At 41.2% G+C, this 27,539-nt stretch overlaps 1 protein-coding gene across 1 annotated transcript; it reads right to left on the bottom strand.

Annotated features, from left to right (window-relative positions):
- Positions 1-44: 44 nt before the first annotated feature.
- On the bottom strand, positions 45-9,617 carry dhx8 (DEAH (Asp-Glu-Ala-His) box polypeptide 8; the record flags this gene model as incomplete). The annotated part of the gene is given in 24 exon segments (XM_082545167.1): positions 45-881; positions 981-1,160; positions 1,274-1,470; positions 1,884-2,012; positions 2,168-2,305; positions 2,488-2,643; positions 2,765-2,905; positions 3,157-3,338; positions 3,444-3,654; positions 3,744-3,929; positions 4,054-4,248; positions 4,942-5,123; positions 5,606-5,753; positions 6,390-6,487; positions 6,717-6,804; positions 6,889-7,095; positions 7,407-7,551; positions 7,717-8,088; positions 8,249-8,355; positions 8,756-8,847; positions 8,948-9,020; positions 9,099-9,184; positions 9,462-9,593; positions 9,596-9,617. Coding segments are annotated over 24 exon segments (3,687 nt in total). The 3' UTR covers positions 45-661.
- Positions 9,618-27,539: the final 17,922 nt, after the last annotated feature.

Genomic DNA, 27,539 nt, shown 5'->3' with positions numbered 1-27,539 from the left:
TAGCTGGATAAAAATGGATGGATGACAACAAAATCTCAACAGGCTTAGGAAAATTCAGTATTTAATGAGAACACGTTTTCATAGTTTCACTGTAATTCTTTGATACACCGACAAGTGAAAGTCTCAATTCCTGTACAAAATACATCAAACAAATGTTTTTCCATCCTTTTACTCTGACATCAGTCGATTAGTTAAAATATAAAAGCCCATTATGATTTCCTTTAGGTCATTACTTAAGACTTAACATTGCAGTACAATATTACTGTTACAATTTAGAGAATAGAAATAAATATAAATTGTTTTGCAAAATCTGCAAACAGAACATTAAAATCGCCAATTTTTCCTGCTAGTCTTAAACAAAGGAAATACCTCTGGTGTTTCTAAAACAACTGACACCAAGATTCCCATCCCATCTCAATTTTTTTTAAAAACAAAACAACAACAAAAAGTCAAGACGAATACAGAAATGTGATCAGTAAGTTTTGGTGGAAAATGTACACTGTTTACAAAACTGAAAGGAGGACTGACTGCAGCGTCAAATCAAACTGTGACGCAAACCCTTCATCCTGCAGGGTTTTCCCAGTGCTGGTACGAGACCACACGTCCGACTTTGCCACTACTGTCCAAGTACCCGAGTTGCGCGTTTGTGATGTCACACACATTATCGGCGTCTGAAGGCGCGTGAGATTCTCCAAGCGTTGGGCTCTTCGTAACGGTTGTACAGGGGCTCGAGGCGCTGCTGTTTCTTCTGCTTGCTGAGGCGGGTGGGGTCGGACACTTTAAAGAAGGCAGGTGCGAACTCCACCAGCCAGCGAGGGTCGATGGTGGTCACCTCACGCATGTACTCCTTTGTAGTCAGCACCAGCTCGTGGTACACAACCCTGTCGACAAAGAATTGAGAAATCGGACAGTGCCCAACTTGCAAGAAAGATTTACTTCCTCTTTCGCTGTGGCACAGTAAAACTGAAATGCTGACATACCACTCAGGCTGCCGGTTGAACAGAGCACTGGAGGGGTGGATGTAAACAACTTGCTGGTCTATCAGGGTTCTGTAGCCCTCCTGAGGATCTTTTTTGGCCGCATTCCTGAAGAAACCACTGCAGATGGCTTTCTGGACTCGCACAGTAGCTTTACCACAAGATACTACATCCAGTTTATGTCTAGAGAGAAAAGAACATGTTAAATCTTTCTAAGCAATATAATTTCTTGCGCTACCGTTAACATTTAAAGTGATTTTTGATTTTTAGTATTTAACATTTTGGCCCTAATGTACCTGTCCATGATCCCCAGCATCTGTTTGCGGATATCCTGGGCTCTGCGCAGGGAGCGAGCCTGGATGAAGTTCTCGTAGCACCAGGGGTTGGAGAACTTGTTGTTCTTCCAGGAGTTGTAGACAGCTAGCAGGGTGAGGTGATCGCCCTCAGGTTGGTGGAACTTTGCCTTCTTCTGGTCAGCCAAGGCCTGCTTGTCCTTTAACACAAAAAATGGGGGGGGGGGGGAATCATTGAATTCAGAATACATTTCAAAATCTTTTACTATAAAAATGTTAAAAACATCACAAACACTCAGCTGCAGCTCTCATAGCCACTTTCAACATTTGTAAAGTTTTTATGAAACTTTGCATTTTCAAGTTTAAATGTTTCTAAAAACATCTGAAGTAAATAAGTCCTGAGGTTGCTAAAGATTTCCCAGAAGTGTTCATTTCCACTGGACATCCACTAATCTGTATAAAGTGGCCTTGATCTCAACTTAATGCAGTTAAACCGTAGTGGATTCAATGCTCCATTGATTCAAAGGAAGCGCTACCACAACACATTGCATGACTGCTTACACAGATAAGGAATGAGATGTGTAGAAATGACTGGACGGTGTTCAAAGCATACCTTAGGCCTGTAAAAGACATTCTGCACAGACAGCATCGACACGATTGTGAGCATCTCTTCGCTGCAGCCCAGATGGACGGACATGATCAGCATCTTACACAACATGGGCTCCAGAGGGAACTCAGCCATCTAGCAGACACAAACGCACAGGAGATTAAAAGTCTTATCAGAATAACAGAAAGACAAGAAGTTAAAGAAAATACAGCTACATAAATCTGATTACATGTAGATTTATCTGCTCTTCTTTGCAGCAAAGAGAAACCATTGGGTAAAAACATCCTTACCCTTCGACCCAGTCGTGTGAGTAAGCCTTCATCGTCCAGGGCTCCTAAGGTGTAGAGCTGCTCCATGGCTGTGATCAGAGTCTCCATAGGAGGAGCGTCCATGAAGTCAAAAGACAGCAGATCATTGATGCCCATTGCCTGGAGGAGTAAATATTAATATGAACGTTAGTGATCTGAAATGTTAAAGCAGAGGTCTAGTTTACTTCTCCTGTCTGTTAGTTGTTTTGTTTGTTTGTTTTTTAACTCATTTAATTTCTTCTTCTCAATAACGCAGGATGTCATCCTATGCATGATAAGAACTGAAGGACAACAGCTCCTACCTTCAGCGACAGCACAGTGCTGGCCAAGTTGGTTCTCTGGATTTCAGGTACATTGGTTGTCAGCATCTCATCTCTGTAGGCTCTCTCAGTGTACAGCCTGTAACACTTTCCAGGGCCTGTTCTGCCGGCACGACCTGCCCTCTGCTTAGCCTGAGCCTGGAGCAAATACAATAAAGAGTTTTATGTCACACTAAATCATTTTGAAACACTAATGCCTTCAGCGAGGCTCTAAGACCTCCTTTGCTACAACATCAAGTACATCACAAAACCGCTGTACCTGTGAGATTGGCGTCACCACCAGCTGATCAATGCCAGTCTTAGAGTTGTACACTTTCTGCTTGACAAAGCCTGGATCTACAACATAATAGATTCCATCGATGGTCAGAGAGGTCTCTGCAATGTTTGTGGCGATGACAACCTGAGAGAAAGAACAAAGGACGTTATATATTTGCTCTGAAGCAACAAAATATCCGGAATTGACTTTACCCATGTCAATATAAGGCCACAAAAATACTAAACACACTGACTAAATCACTGAAACATATTAAATGAACCAAACTTTTAGTTCTACAGACAAATGAAAAGGGACAGACAGTTACACAAATTGTAATCTTTGAACAAAACGAATGTTATATGTTTCTATAGATTCTAAAGATTTACTGAAAGTACCTTTCTGCTGCCTGGGGGTGCTGGGTCAAAGATTCTGGTCTGCATCTCACTGGGCAGGGCAGAATAAACTGGCAGAATGATCAGCTCAGGAACATCAGGCCCAAGAGACTTCATTCGCTCATAAAGGATCTCACAGGCTGTGTCGATCTCCTCCTGTCCAGTTAAAAACACCAGGATGTCTCCTGCAAAGGAAGAGTCACAGTAAGATGGATGACATGGACTGATACTAGAGTCCAAAGGTGGAAAGAACATCCATTTTTCATGACTTAAAGAGAAAAAAAACATACCTGGAGGCTCAGTCAGATGAATCTGCATGACAGTGATGAGGCTGGCATCCAGGTAGTCCGTCTCAGGTTCTTTGGTGTAAAGAACCTCTACTGGATACGTTCTGCCGGGGATGGTGAAGATGGGTGCTTCATAGAAATACTGAGAGAACTTCACAGCATCCAGTGTAGCTGATGTCACAATAAGCTTCATGTCTGTGCGCTTCTGTACAGTCTGACAAACACAAGAAGAGACACTCAGAATCCCTTTTGTCTCTGATTCTCCATTAAGTCATAGATTAAATGTAGGAAACCTTTGCTTACCTTCTTGAGGAGGCCAAAAAGAACATCAGTGTGGATTGTCCTCTCATGAGCTTCATCTAACATGATAATGGCGTACTGACCCAACTCTGAGTCAATCAAACACTCTCTCAATAACATACCGTCTGTCATGTACTTGATTACAGTCTCAGGACTTGTGCAATCCTCAAAACGGATGGTGTAGCCCACCTGGAAAACACAAAAAGATAAGTCCCAATGAGATTAAGCAAAGCTGCAGTGTGCAAAAGGTGCTCAGTAATTATATACTGTAACACGATTGCACTTTACTCAAGATCAGAAATATTTAACTAACCTCTTGTCCCAGACAACAACCGTACTCCTCAGAGACTCTCTTAGCCACTGACATGGCAGCCACACGACGGGGCTGCGTACAGCCAATCTTCCCCCTGGCTGTGTAACCAGCCTCTGCCAGGTACTGGGTGATCTGTGTGGTCTTTCCAGATCCCGTCTCTCCAATGACGATCAGGATCTGGTTGTCGTGAACAGCCTGCAACAGATTAACAAGGACACGGCAACAGTTAGTAACTGGTAAACAAAAAGCATCCATCCTTATTTGGGTTTATTTTTTTTAGAGGGAATAACAGAGTTTTTATTGGGGGTGTTGTATTTTACTTAGTCAGAACCAGAAGAAAGAAGACACCAGCTAAAAATCTGGTCATTAACATTACTAAAAGCTCAATTAACCTAATCATCAACATCAAGGACCAAGTTAATGTAAAACATTTTAAGAACTTTTACATATCAACTTGAAAATGTCATTGCTAAATCTTAGAAAAAACGTGAAAATATCCTCTTTAGGATAGCTATTTGTTATTAGACTTGCACATGTCAATATTTCCACCCCACTGGGCTGAAGCTTTGTGGATTTTTGTATTTTGAGGATGTTTTTAGGCTGAGAATGTTTTAGTATTTCATAAGTTTTTTATTACACAACATACCCTGAAACGCTCAAACTATAAATGACCATATTAGCCCAACAGTCAGATTGAGCAATCTAAACTTTCAAAGTCCAATTTTAGTCATTTCTTTTCTTTTTAAAGGCCATTTATAGGTGAAAGCGTCTGCCTAGGACGTTTAACAACCTGCAGCCATCTTTGAATAGATTCAGTTAGAAACAAATTTTTGAAACGTGAAACTAAATCTCAGAAATTTCTCCCACTGAGTTTAAACTGTAATGAACCTGAATGAGCTGCTCTTTCAGCTTGTAGATGGGTAGGCTCTCTCTCTGCTCCAGGATAGAGAGTTGGGTCTTCTTTCCATAGGATGCCTTGTTCCCTCCAAACGCATGTTTCTTCCACTCTGGGATGTCATTGGGCATCATGCCAATGCCTCTCATGTTAGCGGCAATCTGTCGACCATCAACTGTAAGAGAGAAGAGGAAATATATCTAGCTTTACAACTCAAGTTTGACCGCATATTAAGCTACATCTCTGTTGGGTTGGCAGAATAATGCCCACCAGTGGAAGCCATCTAGACCACCTTGTGCTTAAGGAGGGCACACAGGCACACTAAACCATGACAAGACTATTCCGGCCAGATGGGGGGCGGCAGGAAACCAGATAACTATCTCCAGTACCGGCAAGCCTGAGGGGTGCTGTCTGCCAGCATGGAGGAAGTGTCGTGTCTGGGCTGTGGTTTTTAATAAGCAGGGCTAGCATACATGCTACAGTGCTACATTAATTTAAAGCTTATCCAAAAGCAAAGATAAAATATTGTCCAATAACATCTGAAAACCCAATTTAAGATACTTCCTCATGTCACGATTGCAGATGTGTTGCTCAACAAACTCCTATTTAGCATTAGTTTAAAACTGATTTAATGAGGACGTCCAAAAGATTTCTAACCATCTGGCAGCGGGTCAACCCAGTGTTTGTTCAGCCCCATGGGGATGGAGTCCATCTCTGCTTCCCGCGCCGCCTGCTTCAGTTCTCGTCTCTCTTTTGCCAGAGCACTCTGCATCATGGCTGCCTGGGACAGCGAGCCATCTGGATTCTATGAAGAGCACAGGAAGAGATCATAATTAAATACCGTATAAATCCTTAAATCCAAATTAAACCACATACTGTATTGCTCTGACTATAAGATCACTATCTGCAGGAGATGGTGTTTTATGCACCAAGTTGTGCCCTTTCCTGAATCAGTCCATGGTGATATATTACAGAAACTCATTTACTTCATAACATTAAAAATTTATAAACTCATCCATCTTTTTTCACCATTCTTGCTCAAGGCTGTGGTTAAGCTGGTTGGAAAGGTTCACCAGTATATCCCAGCGCTGACACAACCACTCACACCTACAGCCAACTCAGCATTACCAATTGACCTAATCTGCATGTTCCACTGGGAGGAACCTAGAGAGAACCCACGCAGGAAACACATGCAAATTCCTTACAGAAAGGCTCCAGCTGGCCAATGGATTCAAACCAGGGACGTTCTGTTTGTTTGACTGCCGAGATGCTTAAATTTAACTATTAAATATAAACAAGAATATTTCGCCAGAATTATAATATAATTAATTCAATTTATAAATCACAGCAGGGTGCTGGAAAACTTTATGGCCTGATCATTTTTTGAAAATTTACTCCTAGTTTATTCTTTTTTTCCTTTCACTCAAACTTCTACTGTTACCTTGACAATCTTGACAGGGCTCATGTCCATGCTTTGCTTCGTGTGGCCTCTCAGAAACGGTGGTTCCTCTTCAACCAGCTCAATTTCCAAGTCTTCATCTGTATGAAATGAAACCAACCAGTTAGCAATCAGGTCACACTTAGTCATGGTTCACATGAACAAGAGCTAACCCTAACCCAAATATACAAGATAGTATTAAATATTTATGCTTAATGCTAAAAAACTGAAATTGTTTAAATACTTGATGACTGTTTTACTAAGTGCCTTTACTAGCCTGAATTACTCATTTATTAAAGCAGTTCAGTCATAGACAAAACAATTTCTTACCCTCTTCATCATCAACTTTAGGAAGGATGCCTGTCTCATCATCAAAATCAGGAAATTCTTCTTTGGACAAAACATTGGCAGCAATCATCTGATGATTTTAACAAACACCTTTTAAAATTAGATAGACGCACAGACATAAACGAAGCTTCAGCCACTTCAAATGTGAACCCACCTGTTTGATCTCCCACTTCTCTGGGTCTGAGATTTTGGTGAGCCTCTTGCGCTCCAGTGTGTCATCCTGTTCCAGCTCCGGCGCGTGGCCGAGGTTCAGGTTGCTCGGCCGATCAGGATTCCTCATGGAAATTTCCTCCCCCCCGTCGGGGCCAACGTTCCTCCTCCTGTTGGGGTTCAGGTCTTCTCCTGTCTCCTGGTCTACATCCTGGCAAACAGAGGAGGAAATAAAAACGTTCCATTATCTGTACCTGGAGCTGAGATACAACAGCTGAAAAATCTCAAGGAAAATTTGATTTAGTTCTACTGGCTGAAACTCACCAGAATGAATAAATACATACATTTATAATATAATAAATGTGAAATTAATTAAGCACAAATTATTTGATAAAAATCTTATTTCTTCAGACAGGATCAGAAGGAAGACATCTGAAAACTTCCTTCACTTTAACACAGAAAATCTCTACTTACTACTCTAAAATCAACTGAGCACCACACTGTTATGTTTTGTTTTTTTACCTTCATACTGAGGCTGGTCTTGGACCCTGTGAATGAGAGCACCTTGACTTTGACTCTTTGGCCTTTGCTAACAACGTCGGCCACGTTGGCCACACGACCCTCCCTGCGCAGCTCAGAAATGTGGACCAGACCCTCCCATCGCTTCCTAGAAATTGAGAAGATGATCATGGACAACTTTAACAATGAAATAAGAGACAGGACAAAAGAGGAGACATCTCTAAATAGTATGCACTGAAAACATCTTTAGTAACCAGCAGACCCCTTTAAAACTGAAAGTATATTTATACAATGTTTGCGACCTTATACTAACCTGAGTCCCTCAAGCTGAACAAAGCATCCAAACTGCATGATGCTGGTAACCTTTCCATTGTAGATATCACCAACAGAAGGTTCCTCAGGTGGAGGGCGATCCACGTGTTTGTCCTTCCAGCGGTCAGACTCTCTCTCTTGGTCTTTTCTCGGACTAGGTGAGCGCTCAGACCAGCGGGAAGATTTGTCTCTTCTCTTGCCACGGTCTCTATCTCTATCTCTATGCCGATCACGGTCTCTGGAGCGTGACCTGGATCTGGAATAGGATCTGGAACGATGCCGTCTCTTTCGGTCCTTTTCCCGATCTCTGTCTCGATCTCTGTGTCTGTCTTTTTCTCTGCTTCTGCTGCGACTTCGCCTGTTTTTTTCTGATCTACGAGAGGAGAAGAGCCAGAAATACATAATACAATAAACACAACAATAATATCCTGAATTCAAACAGCCGTCGCAAGTTTGCTAGTTGGAGCACAGGTATCAGAGATTTAAATAAACCCAACATGACAATGAAATGTGACCAGTGACTTGAGTCTTACCTGTTCTTGCTCCCTTTGGACTCTGTCCCACTGACACTGGGCATGAACATTTCCAGTTCCTTCATGGCATCAGCTGCTACTTTAACATCATCTTCATCCAGGAGAGCCTACGAAGTTCAGTATAACAAAAATCAGTCAACATAAATTGGTCAACGTTTCTATTGCCTACCTACAAGCATCAATACCACATTTGGTATTTTGTGTATATATTGTCAGTATATATTGTATTATCATCGCAGTTTCTTAAAATATTGTAATTTTGAGGCTGCATCTCCTAGCTGTACTGCCAACACCAGCCCTTTCATGTAAACACAAAAAGGAAAATCCTGGGTTCACTTATCAAAATGATAACCAGCTTAGTGACACCGTTTAGCCTGATTGCCAACAGAAGACACCCTGTGTGTGTTTAGATCGTTTCTTTGTACAGCGCCCATGTGTACAAGCTTGTTTTGCAATAAAGATAATGTGGACACTGCAGCTTCATGTCAGTGTGATGAAGCCACACACCTTCGGTGCCGGCTCATTTGGTCTACACAGTGCAGGAAACATCTCCCTCAGCTTTTCCTTTTCTGATTTCGGCTTAGCCACGGACTCGGATGCTGGAAGAGGAGCACACGGTTAGAAATGTCACTTTTAAGGAGTAAAATATGTCCTTGGGACCATTAGCTGCCCAGTTTACAGTTAGCCTAACTACTTTACCTTTACTTGTAGATGCTTTGGATGGTGGTCGCATCGTCTGAATGAGCCTGAGCAGATTACTGATGAGAGAATCCTACAATAAGCGAAGAAAACGTTAATGTTTAGTTGAATAACAATAAGCTTCATGAACAACTCGTAGAGACTAACTTACTGTGAATTCGGCTCCATTTTCGAGTAAAAGTGCTTTGAATCCATCAAAGCTCGGTTGTTTTTCGGCAAGGCTGATGACAAATTCAGCTATAAAGGAACCACAAACAACACATTAACGAAGAACTACATGAGACTCATAACTGTCGAGGTTTATATCCCAGCATTAAAAAGTGACCCACAACGAATTTATTGAATGATTAGTACGTAAAGTTTTTTTTAAATCTAGTAAACGACACAATACATCCAAAAAGAACTCATATGTTTACAGTAAATACAGATGCTAGTTTGCTAACAACCGCTAGTTAGCATAAGCTAGCTAGCTAGTTTTGGCAGAAGGCGATTTTTAAAGACATAAAATACGTACCTAAATCTTTGTCATTTATTCCCAGGTGGTTGTCAAGCTCCGTGCAGACTTTCGACACTAAAGACAGATATTCGAGCTGCGATAGCTCGTCGACTCCGATGTCTGCCATCGTCCACGAGTTGTTTTTGTTCACACAACGTAGACGCCGGCAGACATATTGGATATGGGCAACATCCCCTTCCGCCCTTTACGGAAACACTTAGTAGAGTTCAAGGTCTGGCTCCTACTTGCCACACGATGGCACTCAAAACCCTCACAATAAATTTGAATTGAAACGTCTCCACCACAGATGTCTTCACATGTGGGGTTTTCATTTCATGTCGTTTGCAAGAGGTTTGCCAGTTCTTAGCCCATATGCTTTCCTCCTTATTTTGCCTTTTGTGCTTGTTTTATAAACTGTATATGGTTTATTCGTGCAAATGTTTAATACGTTATTTTTTGCCACAATATAGATGATAAATTGACTTTTTTTCATGTTTTATGTTCTTTCTTCTCAAGTGGCGAGAAATGAAAAAATAAAGCCAGCACCAGCCCCTCTTATGTTCAATTGAGGTTTCTCTGAAAGCAAGTTAATGCCCATAGACTCCTTTATTAAAGCATCTAAACTTCGCTTCATTAAAAAAAAGCATGTTTAGAACCTAACACCATAAATGAATTTGGTATGTAATGAGTTAGGTGCGGCTGTTTTGACTGACAGGTGTGCTGACACAGGGAGCTGTAGCTGACAATTGTCTTCTGTGCTTCACCCCCACTAATCTGAGGCACTGAAGTGAACCTTTCACCAGTGAACCTTTCTCTATGTTGTGAACTTCTTTCGGCCCATTTTAGTACAAATATCACAAGAATCTGGTACATCGTTTTGGTGAGTGAAATTCTAGTATATAGCTGTTCTTTGCACCCATAAAGTGAATAAATACAGCATGATGACAGGTAAATATGAACACATCTGGCTACAAATATCAACAAAAAATGGGCAAAATCCTAAAGATGAGGCTTTGAAATGCAGATCCAAAAACCAGTGGGTGATGTTATGATGATGGGCCATAGCTTGGGATGCATTTCAAAACACAAATGTCTGTTGTTGCCTTGTTGCATAAAAAAAAACGTTGCAGTGCAATGAATAATTAATTGCCACTGATGAGTGCAGGGTATTTGAAATGATAAAAGAAAGCCTCAACCCTGCTACTAATGGTATGTGGACAGGTATAGTTGCCGTCTTGACTTTTATGGTTTTGGCCAGAGAATGTAAAGGCACTCCTCTGTTTCAGCACATCATGCACATACCCAGTCCATTAAGATAAGGTTTTTTATGCTTAAGTAGCAAGCAGCCCTTACCTCATCCCCATCCAACGCATTTGCACGAAATTGCAAATGCTTGTGGGAACTACTCTCTGCAGTTAGATCTTTACACAAGAGCAGAGGCCACTAGAAAATGAACGACCAGTGATTTGGCATGAAATGTTCAGCAACCGCACATATGAAAATTTAAAGATTACCCACATGCACTGTATGCTGAACTATGTGTATGGGTCATGAGAAGCAAAGTGATTTGCAACAGCAAGAATTCAGTTTCTAGTAATGAATCACGCTGTGCAATCGTGAACGTTTAAGCAGTTTCACGCTATGACTTTACTTCTGTTTTTGTTTCTGCCACTGTCGCTGATTCATAGTTCTTTACCCGCTAACTGTTTTATCTCTTGTGGAGTCTTGAGAACGTTTCACTGAGGTAAAGGTGCAAGGAAAATCAAGACTGTATGTTGTATCACCTGCATCTTAACTTACTGCAAAAAGCTATGTTTATATGATAAATTAAGGTATGCACTGCACAGGAGATAACCTTCCTCGTCTACTCCTTGGATACCTCCCAGCTTTGATCTCATGACTGATAAATCACCTGCAGTCTTATAGCTCTTTTAAACCTCAGCTTCGCTCTGCAGAACCCTTTGTTTCTCATTCTCACTCATATGCGCCCCAAAGGGGGCAGAGCTCCCATGTAAGCTGCTCGTTTACCATTGGGAAAAACCCGGAGTTCTAAGTTTTACCCAAGGACACTTCGGCACAGGGTGGGACCAGAGATCAAACCGCTAACCCTGTAGTACATGTGTTAGCGGTTGTTTGGTACATGTGTGACTACATGTGTGTGTGTGTGTGACACACACACACACACACACACACACACACACACACACACACCACCACCACCACCACCATCTGTCTGTTTACACATTTCCCTCAGTTGGTGTCTAGTTGGCTCCCTCCTCACAAGCCTCCCGCCTGTAATCTCCTTATTAAAATCAATCCTCATTACCATTCATAAACACACTACTTATTTCACACACCACTTTAATCCTGATTAAGAGCCTTGTTTTCACATAACATCCACATAACTTCTGACATTTTATCATTTTTGAAAAGAACATTATCTCCCAATGTGTTTTGCCGTGTCAGACGAGTCCTGAATTTCACTCATGTTTGATCTTTTTTTTTTCCTTTTACTTCACTTGACATTTCTGCCATCACATCCTTCCATTTGTTCCTGTAGTATGACTTAGTCAGAAAGGGATTCTCATGGAGAATCTCCCATTGTAGCAGTCTGCTTTCCTAATAAATCCCTCATGATCTTTTGCAAGTCAGTTTCTCCCACTCTCACACTGTTCAAAATGCAATCTGGAATTTATTTCACTGTTTATCTCTTTGGTACTGTCTATGCTGCCAAAAGTTCAAAGCATGTACACAGCGCAGCCAGAAATGTGTGGACACCTGAACATTACACCCATGTGTGATTGTAAAAGATCTCATTCCAAAGGTATGGGCATTAATCTACTGGAACAATGTCCTCCAATCTTCAGGGACAGGCTCAGATTCTGCCACAATAGTATTAGCGAGGTTGAGCATGGAGGTAGGGTGATAAAGTCTCACTAACACATAGTGCTCTGATTCATCCCAAGGCTTCTGAATAGAGGTGAGGTCAGAAAATCTGCATCTGGCTTTGCATGCTATGCTATTGTCATGTTGAAACATGCAGTTGGCACTTATTTTTCTAAAGAGCCCTTACTTCACTTTAAAGCATGGGTGTCAAACTCCTGGCCTCGAGGGCCGGTGTGCTGCAGGTTTTAGATATCACCCTGTTTCAACACACCTGAATCAAATGATTAGGTCATTACCAGGCTTCTGGAGAACTTCAGGATAAGTTGAGGAGGTAATTTAGCCTTTAAATCAGCTGTGTTTGGATCAAGGAGACATCTAAAACATGCAGGACACCGGCCCTCGAGGCCTGGAGTTTGTGAGCTAATGGGTACGCCAGGATCCTGTTTGTGGACTTCAGCTCTGCCTTCAACACCATCCTTCCAGACCATCTCCGAGGCAAGCTTTCCCAGATGAATGTGCCTGATCCCATCTGCCGGTGGATCACTGACTTCCTGACGGACAGGAAGCAGCATGTGAGGCTGGGAAAGAATGTCTCGGACTCCCGGACCATCAGCACCGGCTCCCCTCAGGGCTGTGTTCTTTCTCCTCTGCTCTTCTCCCTGTACACCAACTGCTGCACCTCCACCCACCAGTCTGTCAAGCTAATCAAGTTTGCAGATGACACCACCGTTATCGGACTCATCTCGGACGGGGATGAGTCTGCCTACAGGAGGGAGGTTGAACGTCTGGTGTCCTGGTGCAGCCACAACAACCTGGTGCTGAATGCCCAGAAGACAGTGGAGATTATTGTGGACTTCAGGAAGCACACAGCTCCACTCCCCCCCATCATCCTGACTGACACCCCCATCACCTCTGTGGACTCGTTCCGCTTCCTGGGTACCACCATCACCCAGGACCTGAAGTGGGAGCCCACCATCACTTCCGTCATTAAGAAAGCCCAGCAGAGGATGTACTTCCTGAGGCAGCTGAAGAAATTCAACCTGCCAACACGGACGATGATGCAATTCTACACTGCAATCATCGAGTCCATCCTCACCTCCTCCATCACCGTGTGGTACGCTGGAGCCACTATCAGGGACAAACAGAGACTGCAGCGTGTTGTGCGCTCTGCTGAGAAGGTGATTGGCTGCAGACTCCCATCTCTGCAGGACCTGTACACCTCCAGGACATTGCGGCGTGCAGCTCGGATCTCAGCTGACCCTTCTCACCCTGGACACAGTCTGTTTGACCTGCTCCCCTCAGGCAGGAGGCTCCGGTCCATTCGCACCAGAACCTCTCGCCATAAGAACAGTTTCTTCCCCTCTGCTGTCGGACACATGAACAATAACCGTATGACTGTTCCCACCACTAACACATGACCCTACGCTGTGTTCACTGCATCATTCCATGTTTGGCACTGATCACCACCTGCACTCATGTATATATCATGTATATATCTATCCACTTAGCACTTTTAATTCTTATTCTTATTTTTATATTTTTATGACAGTATGTTTGCACTGAAGCACCGCAGCAATTTCCTAATGTTGTAAACCTGCTCAACATTTGGCAATAAAACCCTTTCTGATTCTGATTCTGATTCTGATTCTGATTCTGAGTAAGGAACACCAGTAATCATGCGTCTGTGTGGTATCCTGTGTGTTCAGGCTACAACTCTATTCTTTACATTGCTTCTTCTTTCACACGCTTTCAAATTCAGTACTGACACCATGTCTTGGTGCATGCATAAGGAAGGAAATCTGAGAAAGATGATTTTGTTCATGTAGACGTAGTGTTTTCATTTCATCTTCTCACACTGAAAATGTTATGTCGAGATGGACAGAATCGACTTTATGGGATCAGTAATGGCACCATTACTCTAAACCAGTCCTTTTCTTGCCCATCTTCTGTGAGCCAATAAGCCTCTTTCCTGTGTGCTTCAGTAATCTCAGTACTCTTCTGTCAGTCTGCTTTTAAGAGTATCATTCGTGCATCCCTTTTTCCCATTTCCACCTCTCCCTGGTCATTCAGAGCCTCATTCAAGCCTACATCTTCACCTTTACCAGCACCAACATCTAGACTCTACAGAGATCCTTACCAAAATCCAATCATCGCTGGGACTCAGAACTGCTATGATGATTCAATGGAGTATGATCAAGAAATAGCTTATTAATCATATCTGAATTATTACTAAGCTTATTAATTAGAATCAAATGTTAATAAACCACATTTCAAAGCATCTCGATTTATCGAACTTCATATAAGAGATGAGTGCACTTTCTAAATCTAAAAAGTGAAGTCAGTGCGATACTGCCTTAAACTGTCATTTTTTTCGACTACTCCAGTTGCAATGACATTTCAGGTAGTGTAGAAGTTATAGGAAAATGGCACTTGTCTCCCATAAGACTATGGGCTTAGAGCTGGTTCACGTTGTCCTGAATATGACAAAGACGGTCCCCATTGCGGATATGTGGGGATGTACTTTGCTGCGTTCTTGCTTCTCATGCAGATCTGCACCACACTCACCAACAATGACAACAGCAACAACAACAAAAAGTCAGCTTAGGGCTTCATTAAGGAACTTCACTAATCGGGAACTTCACAGTGACTACACCCATCTTTTATACAGTTGATGCTGTTGCTATTTAAAGCTTGTTAGCGAACACAATGTCTCTTGTTTGTTTAATCTAAATACTCAGATGACAGTTTATGCTTTCAGGGCAAGTTAAGTGCTGTAACTATTTCTTAGTGAATAGGTGCAGCAACTCTCTGGAGTCTTGTTACAATCATTTATCAACTATTCAACTATTGTTTGTTGGTGATTTTAGGTGCTTTAAGGAGAGATGAAATAGCTGTTTCCAAAATGTTTTCCAAGCTCTGTAACATGAATGTCTTCATGTCAAAATATTTTTGGTATAGCAATGAGTAAATTCCTCATCAATGGTGTCCTGCTTATCAGAGACAGCAGCCTAACCAAGATCTAATCTCTCCAGCGTGTCCTGGGGCATCCTTCCAATAGAACATGCCCAGAACCCCGTGGGCTAAGGCCCAGCCACCAGGCACTCTCCCTCAAGCTACATCCCCAGGCCTGGCTACAGAGTGGTGCCCTGGTAACCCTATACTGGGCAGGATAAACTGGTCCCATGATTTTTTCTTTTTCATGGGGGTCCTCTAAATCACTCTTTGTCTGGCCCCCCACCAGGCCAGTTTGCCCCAGGAAACACTGTCAGGGGCAAAAGGCAACATAGCCCCTAGGATCATTGGGACACAAACCCTGTACTGTGGTGAGGGGACTCTTACTCCATATCTACCAAAACACACAAGACTGTCCTGCAAGCTTACGTTGCACTGTTGTATATACTGCATGCCATGGATTCTGTTCCATGACCAAGAGCATAAACAGTATACTATAAAAGCTACTTTTGGCTGCTCTCTTTTCACAAGGGGTCACAACAGTTAGTAGGCCCACATAGCTTGACTTCAGAGAGTTCTATGCCAGATGCCTTTCCTCTGACACAACTCTAAAGGGATTTGTGTCTCCAACTAGCATCAAACCAACAACCTTTCATTTGTAAAGCAAATATGTTAACCACTAGACTATGAAGCAACCATATATAGTGTCTTATGTACTTGAGTATTGGTACAACGACATAAAAGCTGACTCCAGACAGTCCAGACAGTCAGTGGTGGTCTCTTGTCTTGAAACTAAGAAAAGTTTAACTTGGGACTTCCACATTTTGCATCACAAACAGTTATTTTACCTGCTGACTTTAACTTGCTGAATGCCATTGACTTTTTATGGTGTTGTGGTTGCCACATTGCTGGAAATTGCACATCCGTTTTACTGATTATGGTGCAGCTAAGTTACAAATAGCTCCAGCATCTATCAGGACCTGGGCAATTTGCCATAATTGAAGGGCGATGAATTCTGGTCTCTACCATAAAATACTGGACGGGGATGTCCAGCCGTCAGTTCATGTTATGTAGCAGGACAATGATCTGAACCCTAAACAGGCTGGTCATGCTTGAAAAAGTTACTTTTTCACATAGGGCCAGGTAGGTTTGGATGGAGTTGTTCCCCATAACAAATGAAGCCATCACTTAAAAACTGCATTTTGTGTGTACTTGGGCTATCTTTATCTAATGTTACAATTTGTTTGATGAACTGAAACAAACCTGCAAGGAAAGAAGGGGGAAAATACTATTTTACAAAACTGTATTTGGAAACAGGCTGCACCATCTGCTGTGTCAGACTGGGGATTCAAAGATTCATAGAGAACCGATTTGTTTTTCTCTTTGTCCATTTACGCACATCCAACCAATGTTTATCAAACATGTTCCTCAAACTCCTCATTTCCCCCCATCACTGCTTTCTCTGTCTGGTGTAGACTTCCAAGATTGTACATATATTTTCATTTAGGGGCCGATTGAGGGCAATTCTCTCAGTCAGCAGTCCTCACCTGACCTGATTTGAGAGGAAGCAGGGAAACGTATGGGCTAAGGGGGAAGGGAAGTGGGTGGGCTCTCACTTACATAACAGCCCTCCAATGTAAACAGAACACATGCTAGATGTGCATGTCTGTCCTTACGCATGATTTCTATGGTGAGTGATGATGACGCAAAAGAGGGAGAGACTGTGAGGAGCGAGAAAAGGAGAAAGGGAGAGTGTGCTGTTGTTGGAGGGGATCCATGAAAGATTCTTGAGAAGGTGAGAGTTTAGAAAAGAGTGAAAGAAACAGCCTCCTCTGGATCCCAGTAGTTGGATTTATATGCTTCTGCTTCACTCTTCTGTTAAAAAGCACACATTGATCTTTGCATAAAGTTCTTTTTAGTTATTCTTGCAATACGTAGTTTGTAGGTTAGAGTCTTGCTGCTAATAGACATCAACACACTAGCACGCCATGTGCTTTTCTGCCCCCACAGTTGTGTGCGTGCCTGTATCCATACACATGAGGGAAGACAGAAAAAGCTGGTTGGGAGTATAAGGATGTCTGCAAACAGTCTTTGGGATTTGAGCATATACTGCAATTGACAGCACAGCTGGCTGCAATGTTCTCCTGCTGCTGCTGCTGAGTGGAAAATTCCTACTATGACTGAGCATGGAGCATTAAGTGTGTATATGTGAGCGAGAGAGTGTATGTGCATGACACACACACCAGTGAGAGCGAGAGAGGAAAAGAGGGCGATCCAAGGGGGGCTGGGCTTGCGTCCAAACAGCAAGTGAGGGATTGGTTGGCGGAAAAGCTGCCTTTGTGAGATCACAGCCCCCACAACAGCTTCCACCCACATGGCGGACTTCATGTGAAAAGGGCCATGCTGCAGGCAGTCTTTTTTCAGCATTCAGTCATAGTTATGGCATTGCTTAAACCTACTTTTTAAGCATCACCTGGATGTCCTATATAGACTTTTGAGCAAGAATTTCTTACATTTTAATCTATTTATTGATTACATTAGAATAAATAAAGTATGCAAATCACAAGTGACTCAAACAAACAACTCACACTGGTTTAACACTTCCTTATGAGCAAACAGACCTACATGAAGTCACTTGGGCCATTATTATTTTCAATAAATTAGGAATCCAACTCTTAAAAGTTCCTGTTGTCTTGAAAATGAAGGATAAGACTTTCGATCTTCTTGGGAGTGTGATAACTGAATAGGATTTTTCCACCAGCTTGGGTGGGCTTTGGCAAAAAGAAAGTGTAATGTCAGTGAACTTGACCTCAAGGACCTCAAGATCAGAATAAGTTTTGTGAACATCTTGTAAATGCATTAACATCAGAAGAGGAAGATGTATTATTTTTTAACTGGTACCATAGATTTGTCTACCAACATTAAAAAGATATGTTTATTTATATTAATTATAAATAAAGATTTAGCATCTCTAAATGTTATTAATACATCAGCTGGAATCTGCTGAATTCCCCACCAAGCAGGCGGACACCTTTCCCATCTGTCATGAGGAAATTCACTGTGAGTTAAAGAATTAGCAGTCATAGCCCTGTGACTCACTGTACCTCACTGGGAAACCTCACAGCACGCTGAGAGACATCTGAGTTGATCTGTCAATAAATCGGACGGGATGTGCTGTGACATGCGCTGATGAACTGAGCAGTGCTGCCAGCGCCTGTCCTTCTCCTCTGATGCTGATTTGAGCAGACAAATCTTGTTTACTCCTCATTTAGCCATTATTTCAGCACACTGAGTTTGTATAGTTGCTGCCTGCAAACTGTAAAGAATGTTGTTTGCAATTATGCAAATGTGTTTCACTAAGAGGAGGTACACACAGACCACTGGCAAACATCGTTGTCCTTCACCTAAGAAGGATTAAGTGTTCCTCTTGGATTATGGTTTACAGGGATATTTACATTTTCTGATATTAATACCAAAACCTCTCTCAGAACTGCATAGCATGCTAGACTGGTCATTAAAAAGAGTTCAAACAGTGATAATGTTTTTATATTTTTTTGGCACAGTGAAAATAAACTGTCAGGATTTTATGTTTACTGCAGCTCTTATAAATTCAAGATATTGAAATAACATTTTAATTTAATTTCTATTCACGGTGTGTACAATCAAGGGAAAAAGTCTTAGGATGGTGACTTCTTGTTGGCTATTTCGCCTCTCTACACCATCACTGTGGATGTTAAATCAATATGTAATTGAAGTGCTGACTTTCAGGTTTATTTAAAGGGGTTTAGGAAAAGTATTGCATTAACTGTTTAGTATTACAGCCATGTTTACACATAGCCCACATTTTGAGGTTCAAAAGTAATTGGTGAAGGATTGTTTCTAATACTTGGATGAAAATCCTTTGTAGCCATTGGCTATCTGAAGTCTGTTTCCTCCCTTGAGATGCACTGCTAGGCCCTTTAGTCACTGCTTGTTTGTGGATTTCTCTGCCTAAAGGTTTCTCTTTAGTATCTGAAAAGCATGCTCTGATGGGCTGGGAATGGATGACTGACTAGGACATTGAAGACTATCAAATTTCCTTGATAAACTTTTTGGGCTGCTTTTGCAGTACATTTTTTTGTCATTATCTCTCTACAGTGAAATAGTTTTGGAAAATGTGTCTGAATCTGAGCAGAGTATAGTCCTGTATGCTTTAAAATTCATCCTGCTGCTTCTATCAGCACTAGCAGCAGCTTCATTAATAAACAGCCGTGACCCAGGTCAACTGCCTACTATACTACGATGTTGTTTTTCTTAACAGTGGAAATAATTCTGTCATCATGCACTTCGGTTGCCTTCTGTGGTCTTTCAGGTCTTTTGGTGTTTCTTTCTTCTTCTTTTTTTTTAATTGCACAACATTGCTCATTTGGAAAAATGTCCTCTGACATGCTTATTTTGTTTTTCAGCCTAGTGATGGTGTCATTCACTTGCACTGTAATTTCTTTGGACTTTCCTAACATGGAAAGTTCCAGCGAATGGCTACAAAATGCATTTATAACAATAAGAATCAACTCCAGATGTCTTATCTGCCTAATTTGTGATGAAATAATAACCAGCCACGAAAGTGTTTACTGGCAAATAATCCAATTAATCGGGACACTGTTTAAAAATTGCAAACTGTTAATGGAACACTTTTGCCAAACCCCTTGAATCAAATCTAAAACTCTACAATTCAATCACATCTTGATTGTCTGGTGCATACTTGGCAGTGTGCAAAGGCAAAACTACAAAAAAATGTCATTGCACATATGGATCTGATTGTTAGGGTGGCTGTAGCTTAGGTGGCAGAGCAGGTCAGCCACTAATCAGAAGGTCGGTGGTTCAATCCCAGGCTGCCTCCTGGCTGCATGCCAAATATCCTTGGGCAAGATACTAACCCCGTGTTTGCCTACTGGTGGTGGTCAGGGGGCCCGGTGGCGCCAGTGTCCGACAGCCTCGCCTCTGTCAGTGCGCCCCAGGGCAGCTGTGGCTATAATGTAGCTTGCCATTGCCAATGGGTGAATGACTGAATGTAGTGTAAAGCACTTTGGGGTCCTTAGGGACTAGAAAAGCGCTATACAAATGCAGGCCATTTACCATTTAAATCTAAGAACAAATCCCACGCTTATACAGCTGTAAAAACACAAAGAGACAATGAGAAAAAGGTTTTTGTGAATTCCATTTATTAGTCCATTAATGAAAACCTTCCAGCACATGGTTCAGCTGGAAAACCGAGGGCTAATAACAGACCAAAGAGCCAATGAGATGTAAATGTACTCACATATTTATTACATAAATATATAGTAAAATAGACCAGCAACAATTACCATAAAAAATATCTTCCTTTAAAACCCTGACCATAAACAAAGATTTGAAAATCACACACTGACATTTACAAACACGCTGATTGTCTGGACCTGTCGTAAGCAGCCCACCATATAAACCTGACAGCACACCACCCACTGGACTCATGTTGGGGGGGGGAGGGGTGGAGGGTGTAAAATGGAGGGGTGGGTAATAGGTCCAGGTGAGGAAGGGTTTGGTGTGATGAAGTTGTGGGTGGTGTGAGAGGAGATCACAGTAGATATTCGGATGTTTCCTGCGTGTATATGCGTTTATCTGCAATAAGTGCTGTCAGTGTGGATTTATTTAGCCCAGAGCATTGCCTTAAGCTTCATTGTATGTCTTTGCATGTTTGTTTACCCCCGTGCATCATGGGAATGAATCCTGAACATTGTTCCTTTGCTTTGCATGCCAGTGACAGTGGCGTCAACTGAGAGGTAAATAAAGAGAGGAAAAGGAGACAAAAAGAACAAAACCTGGGTTTCTTAAAATTTGTTGGTATAATGTTATTCTTGTGTGGTTGAACTGGCACCAGACATCCAGAAGGTGGGGTTTGTCATACCAAGGAAATTTACATAGTCTCCCATATGTCAGTAACATAAGAGTAAACTTTTAAAGAGCTTCTGTAACCCTTTTATTACCCTGATAATACATGACGGTCTGGCACCTCGGGATCAAGATTGAATGAGAGATCTGTACTCATACAGTTAATGGCCTTTATTTTCTGTGCACTGTTTCCTATAATGCACCAAAGTCTAGCAAAGGCTGTACCTGCAGTCTCAATGGTTTTCTATTGAAGCTTTCCATCTCAGTGTTTATTTCCTTTGGAGTTGTATTCTCTCCCCTTGTCTAGTACTGTTCCAGGACCTCGACATCAATCCTTCAGTGACTCATAATATTCAGCTCAAGAATAATAAAAATAAAAACTCTTCCAGTTTTAGGGAGTCTTCGTAGTAACTTCTAAGATGAGGGATATCAGTGATTGACAAGTGAAAAATAACCATGAATGTGTTTTAATAACTGAATTCCAAGATGACGCTGTTCTCTTGAGCCCATAAAAAAGAAATATCTACCAGCTTCTGGATTTCCTTCTTTTATGTTTGCACAGTGTCCTAAAAGCAGCACAATTGCCAAGTTCTTGCTAAACAGGAGATCTCTATTGTTCTGGCTTACGATATAAAGCAACACTTTTTTTCTTTCTTGGAAGTTGGCGCCAACTTTAAAGGTTCTCGTGTAACAGCCATAAAATTGTTATTATTAATGACACCCACCATGTGAAGTCAAGTCCGAATCTTGTTGTTTCCGTTTGCGTTATTGCCAAACTAGTACTAAGACACACTGTTATCGTATGTTGTGTTTACTGTATGACATGTGTGTCGCGCTGAGAGATACACCATTTATCTTTGTTGGTGGAATCATTATAGCAACAATCAATCAACCAATCAACACATGGCAAATTAACCACCTGTCGATTAGCAGTTAGTATTAGCCAAGTTAGCTACATGTTAGTAACTATGTTCCTATACAACAGGGTGATAATTCACAGCAATGTGCAACTTTTCCCACATATTGGTGTTGAACTACACAGGCTACCATGTCGCTCTCTCAGTATATTTGCACAACATGATTTAATTAGCTAAAATCAACAATGTTTGACATTTGACATTGCTAGCGGTAGAAGTCATTCGACAATTGATTGATTTACTTTGAAAGTGAAGTGCCTCTGTTTTACTACAGCTCAGAGAGTAGTTGGTGACTATTTGCAAACAAGTTGGTGTGTTTTATTCAAACTGCGTCAATCAATCTGATAGCAACAAAGCAATCGCAAGGAGGTTGCCGGTGCAGCAGTATATACCTTTTTGCAACCAGTTTCACCTAACAAAGCAAGCAACCTCTTTGGCGATACTTATTTTTCCCTAGTTACTGGTGATTGTTAATCAGATTCTAGCCTATTTTTTTTTTCCAAAATTGCCAATATAACTAACAGACAATATAAAACGCGGACATAGCTTCCGAGTGGAAAAAATAAAGCCTATGCGGAAGTGTCTTAAATCTGCATTCTATTTAGAGGCCACCAGATGGCGATAGTTGTGGTCGCAAAAAGATTTCGAGTTCTATAGAACTGTATGGGAAAACAGTTTTCTGTCTTGACTTTTTAGCACTGTCCTGATGAGTTTCTGGGGTCATTCAGTCGCTTTAAGTCATATTTAATAAAGTAATCTATTTTGAACATTAATTTTGTGCATCAAAATGGGACTGTGTAACAGTATGACCATGTAACAGTAGCTATGCAAATCTTTTTCTAATGTTACAACTAATAATCACTTCATTACGTGAGGTTTTGTTTAAATTAAAATGAACTAAAGGAACTTCATGAGCCACTGACTTGATGAAATCCTACACATTATCCTGGATTGGGGTAAGTAACAATTGTTTGTGGTTGCTCCAAAGATAATAACCTGGCTGAAAAGTTTCAAAATAACTAACAAAAACACCTAGCATCCTGTCTTTGGCACCTTCCAATTATCCCTGACTGGTCAGGTCAACCCCTGAGTGTCTGCAGAACACATCTTTTTCCCAGCAGCTTCTGCAGTCACAGTGAAACAAGGAACATTTGAAAGAGTGGTATCAAACAAAGAACAGTGGTTCCTTTTTTGTAATTTTGTTAAATGTATTGTAGTGTGTTTTTCCACCGACACAAATATGCAGGCTGAAAGACTGTCCTTGAGAAGATCAGAGGAGAAAGAAAATTCCCAAAGAAACATCAAATTAAAACTTAACCCAGAGAGCGAGAGAAAGAGAGAGAAAAAAGAGGGAGAGAGCGAAAGAGCTCTTCATCTCCGACTGTGAGGTTACTTTGCTTCTATTGGCTGATTTTTCTGTAATATTTACCACATGAGGTTTGTAAAAAGTGTTGAGGGTAATGCACAATACAGACCGTGAAACTGATGTTTTCATGTTAAATCAAGAAAAAAATACATCCTACTAAGTCGTTTAGTCTATTAATTGCAGCTCTAAAGACTTTACTTGTTCTTGATTTATCATATGGCCTCACACACCCGTGTTGCACAAAGTGTCTCTTTTAAATAGGACAATCAATAGTAAAATAGTGAATACAGACACATATAGCTCATAGACATTTGTACATGACAACCCCATCTAGAAATAGTCTGACACAAAAACATCTAGCACGAGCACCAGCTGCTGCATACTGGATGTAGAACTGTCTGCTTCCTGGTAAAATGAAACCTTCCTTGAAACACAGTTTTTGCGAGTTTCACAGAACATACTATAAGCATGCTAAGCTTTCTGTACATGCAACACTGAGACCTATCTGTTACAAACATTGTGGGCAAAAAGGTGTGCAGTAAAGACGATGTAAGCAGTGGGCATGGCGCCTTGAAGCCATGGTGGTTTTTGGTAATTTGCTGGTGCTGTATCAAGTGACTTGGACCTGCTACATAGTGAAATAAATGGATTTCTTTCCTTAAGGTTTGCTGACCAGAGAGAGTTTTCTTCGGATTTTGCGTACAAGAATGGGCTCATGGGCCATGAGAGCTGATGGTGCACATGCTCTGAGAGCGTTTGACAAAACAGGACAAGTGAGACATCTTGGACCAATAGAGTGGGAAAGACAGAGGATGGATGAAAGCACCCTTTGAGGCCTTTTTAATCAAACCTGAGCAGTTTTAAACCAATTTTTCAACCTGACAAGCATTGCATAATTTTCTTAGAAGCAGCCCCCACCTCCATACAACTACTATACAGTTTATATATTCATATATTCTCTGATCTGTATCTCTGATTGATAGACTGTTAATAAATGAGCTAATCCGTGTACATTCTTATCTGTCTAGGCATGCATTTTACACCCGTTTACAAAAAACATTGCTATAAATCTCCATGCAGACAGTCAGAGCAGCATAAAACTTATTCCAAGACCACACCACTGTACCACCTATAAGTATCTTCAGGTCTTACTTGGTATTTGGTGTAAAAAGGAAAACAGTGTCCACATAAAGTTATTCATAGTGGCCAAATCATACAGCACTGAACTCAGCTAACAGGGGACCAACTATACTTTTACATATTTTCTGTCACATATATTCTCTGGATACTCATATTAAACATGATCAGTGTTTCAAATAATGAGGTTGAGATAAGTTCAAGTAGTTCCTGTGAGCCATAAGCTCAAATTTCAGATAGTTTTCTCTACTCTTGGCTATAAACTGCATATAAAACATAGGTGTGACTATTAAAGGCACTGTGAAAGTGCCTTAAACCAGCATTCTTTCTAATGGCCACAAAGGGGTAATTCCTGTGAATGTCACAAGATGGGACTTCCCTAATAATTGGGTGCCACGGTGGCAAAGTTCATCTTTTCTAAATAAGTGTGCTCTTCACTTGGTGTGATGTCGCTGAGAAGAGATATCCCCTAATATGGTAATTTCAGGCACACAGCTCAGGCTGCCAGCACAGAAGTTTCCTTTTTTGTTTTGTTTATGAGGGGCAGCCAATCAGAAGAAAGTTGGCTTACAGGGTAAAATCGTAAAGTATAATAGTGGCAGAGTATGATGGCTCAGTCACATGAGAGTAAAAAAAGGCAGCCTCCGTGCGACAAAGAAAAAAGGGCGGTTGCCCAGTGATTGCATTGATTGTTGCAGCGGTTGAGCGTGCAACACCCTCAACTTCTCAGTGACCACATTTGATCACAAGGCAATTGCACAGATTGCCAGTTGGGAGGCGACCAGTCTCCAAACAAACGTGATCTGAGTTGGGCTGCGTGCAATCACTCTCAAACAAACTGGAACAGGTTTGCAAATAATTACAGTCGGATTTATAAATCCAGACAGACTGCCAACACAATGCAATCAGCAATAGTCTGCGCCAATCAGCAAAACTCATCTATGACACGTCTTTGCAGCAGGGGAATTACCTTGCAAATGTTTTATCATTGTCTTGATGGCAGCAACTGACGAGTGGTCGCCCGTCTCTAAAGCAACCATTTCAAAGGTAACAAGATTGCAAGTTCATTGCACACTGTTGCAATAATTTGTGTCTCCAGCCTCTGTTTTCTGTAGTGTGACTGGAGCATGAGGTAAACAAGGATAATAATGAATTGTGACTCATTCAGAGCAACTCAAGTACAGTCCAAGAATAAAAAATATTTAGCTGGAAATGAGGATAACTGTTCCCTTTAATGTAACCTTGGATAAACGGGGTGACTTTAGTCTCTTGATCAATACAGCTTAATTTATATGCATCTTACTCAGCCATTAATGCATAGCTATCCAAACATACTCTAACAGTCAATTATAATATATTATATATATTATATATTATATAATATATATAATATATAATATATATAATATATATATATTATATATAATAATAACTTGTAACAATGTTTGTAGCTTGTCCAATAAATAACATTTGGTGCTTTGATTACATTGTTTAGCTCATGGGTTTCAATTTTCTCTTCTGATTTTCTTGTTGCACTAATGCAGCCACAAAGGGAGTACTAGCTTGGACATAGTCATTTAATATTGTATGTAGTGATAACCTTAAAGTCACTCTTGGGAGTCCTCAGTTCCTACCATGCAGCATATTAATTCATTCTTTTCCCCGAGAACAAACTCCACAGCATTTCTAAGTGCAAGCCTTCATAATAAATCCTCTGGAGTCCTATGAAACATGCTGTACAGCAATGCCACACAAGAGGAGGGATATAAAAACAATCGATAAGGCCATCATTGGAAAGGAGAACCCAAAATTGCAAAGCCTCGAAGCGCAGCCGTGGCTGCTCTTTTCTGCAGCAACAGTCCATTTGTAAGAATTGATGCAGCTTTTAGTTTAAAATATCACCCACTCCTGAAATTCACAGTTTTGTTTTGTTTTTTATCTCTTGCAGTCCCGCCACACTCAAGTAGAAATGCTTCCCAAGTGACCCCTCCTACTTCCTCTCTGTTAGCCCGCTGAACACAGTGTTGGTTACATTCTTCAAAGGAAATAACACAAGTATGTGACAGGAATCTGTTTTTACAGACTTCCGTCACACACCGCGGCCTGAAAAGGTGCTTTAGGGATTTTTGGAAGGGGAAGCAAAGCAGGTCCATCAGACATTCAGCATTCACACACTTACACTCAACGTTCACTTGCACACAGCACAGTTCTCATGTGAAACAGCAACATCCACGTGCACACACTTATATACATGCACAGCCTTGGTTTTAGCCATACAACAGAGTTAAACAGAAAATAAAAGAGGCCTGTGGCTGGAGGACTACAGCCAGTTCATTTGCCCCGCTGAGGGCAAATAGTGCCTGGCTTGGATGGGAGCCATGCACTGCTGTATGTACACCACAAGCAATTGGATGAGGAAAAGCTGAATATTGCTGCTGGCACTTTGACCCTAAAGAGTGCAAAGACGCTAGAGTGTTGCTGACATGAAAGGATGAATTAATTTTTGCACACAGTTTTTCTTGCACATATCTATGCGAATGTAATTTATTGATAATCAAAAATAAAACTGTAACCAAAATCAATCATTTTGTATGTCTTTACTGTGTTATGGTAACTCACCTATTCCACGAAAAAACTGACCAAACGGAGTCAAAAACAACAGATCTTGACTTTCTCTTTCATGATCTTTTATGAAAGACGTGTTTCATGAAACATATGTGACTTTGATGTTATAACCCCGTAATTAACACTTTAAATTAATCAAATGTCAAAATTAACTCATTCACTGCCAGCCATTGGCAGTGAATGAGTTAAACCCATTGACTCATTCACTGCAATTGACGGCTATAGACGTCAATTGCAGTGAATGAGTTAAGTGATGATAATCACCGTGTGAAATCAAAATATACGACTTGAACATGGGAGTCGATC

The sequence above is a fragment of the Aulonocara stuartgranti genome (genome assembly GCF_965226115.1).
Source record: "Aulonocara stuartgranti genome assembly, chromosome: 8".
NCBI classification, from domain to species: Eukaryota; Metazoa; Chordata; class Actinopteri; order Cichliformes; family Cichlidae; genus Aulonocara; species Aulonocara stuartgranti.
The sequence above is the reverse complement of the archived record's forward strand: the minus strand, read 5'-3'. Positions and strand labels throughout refer to the sequence as shown.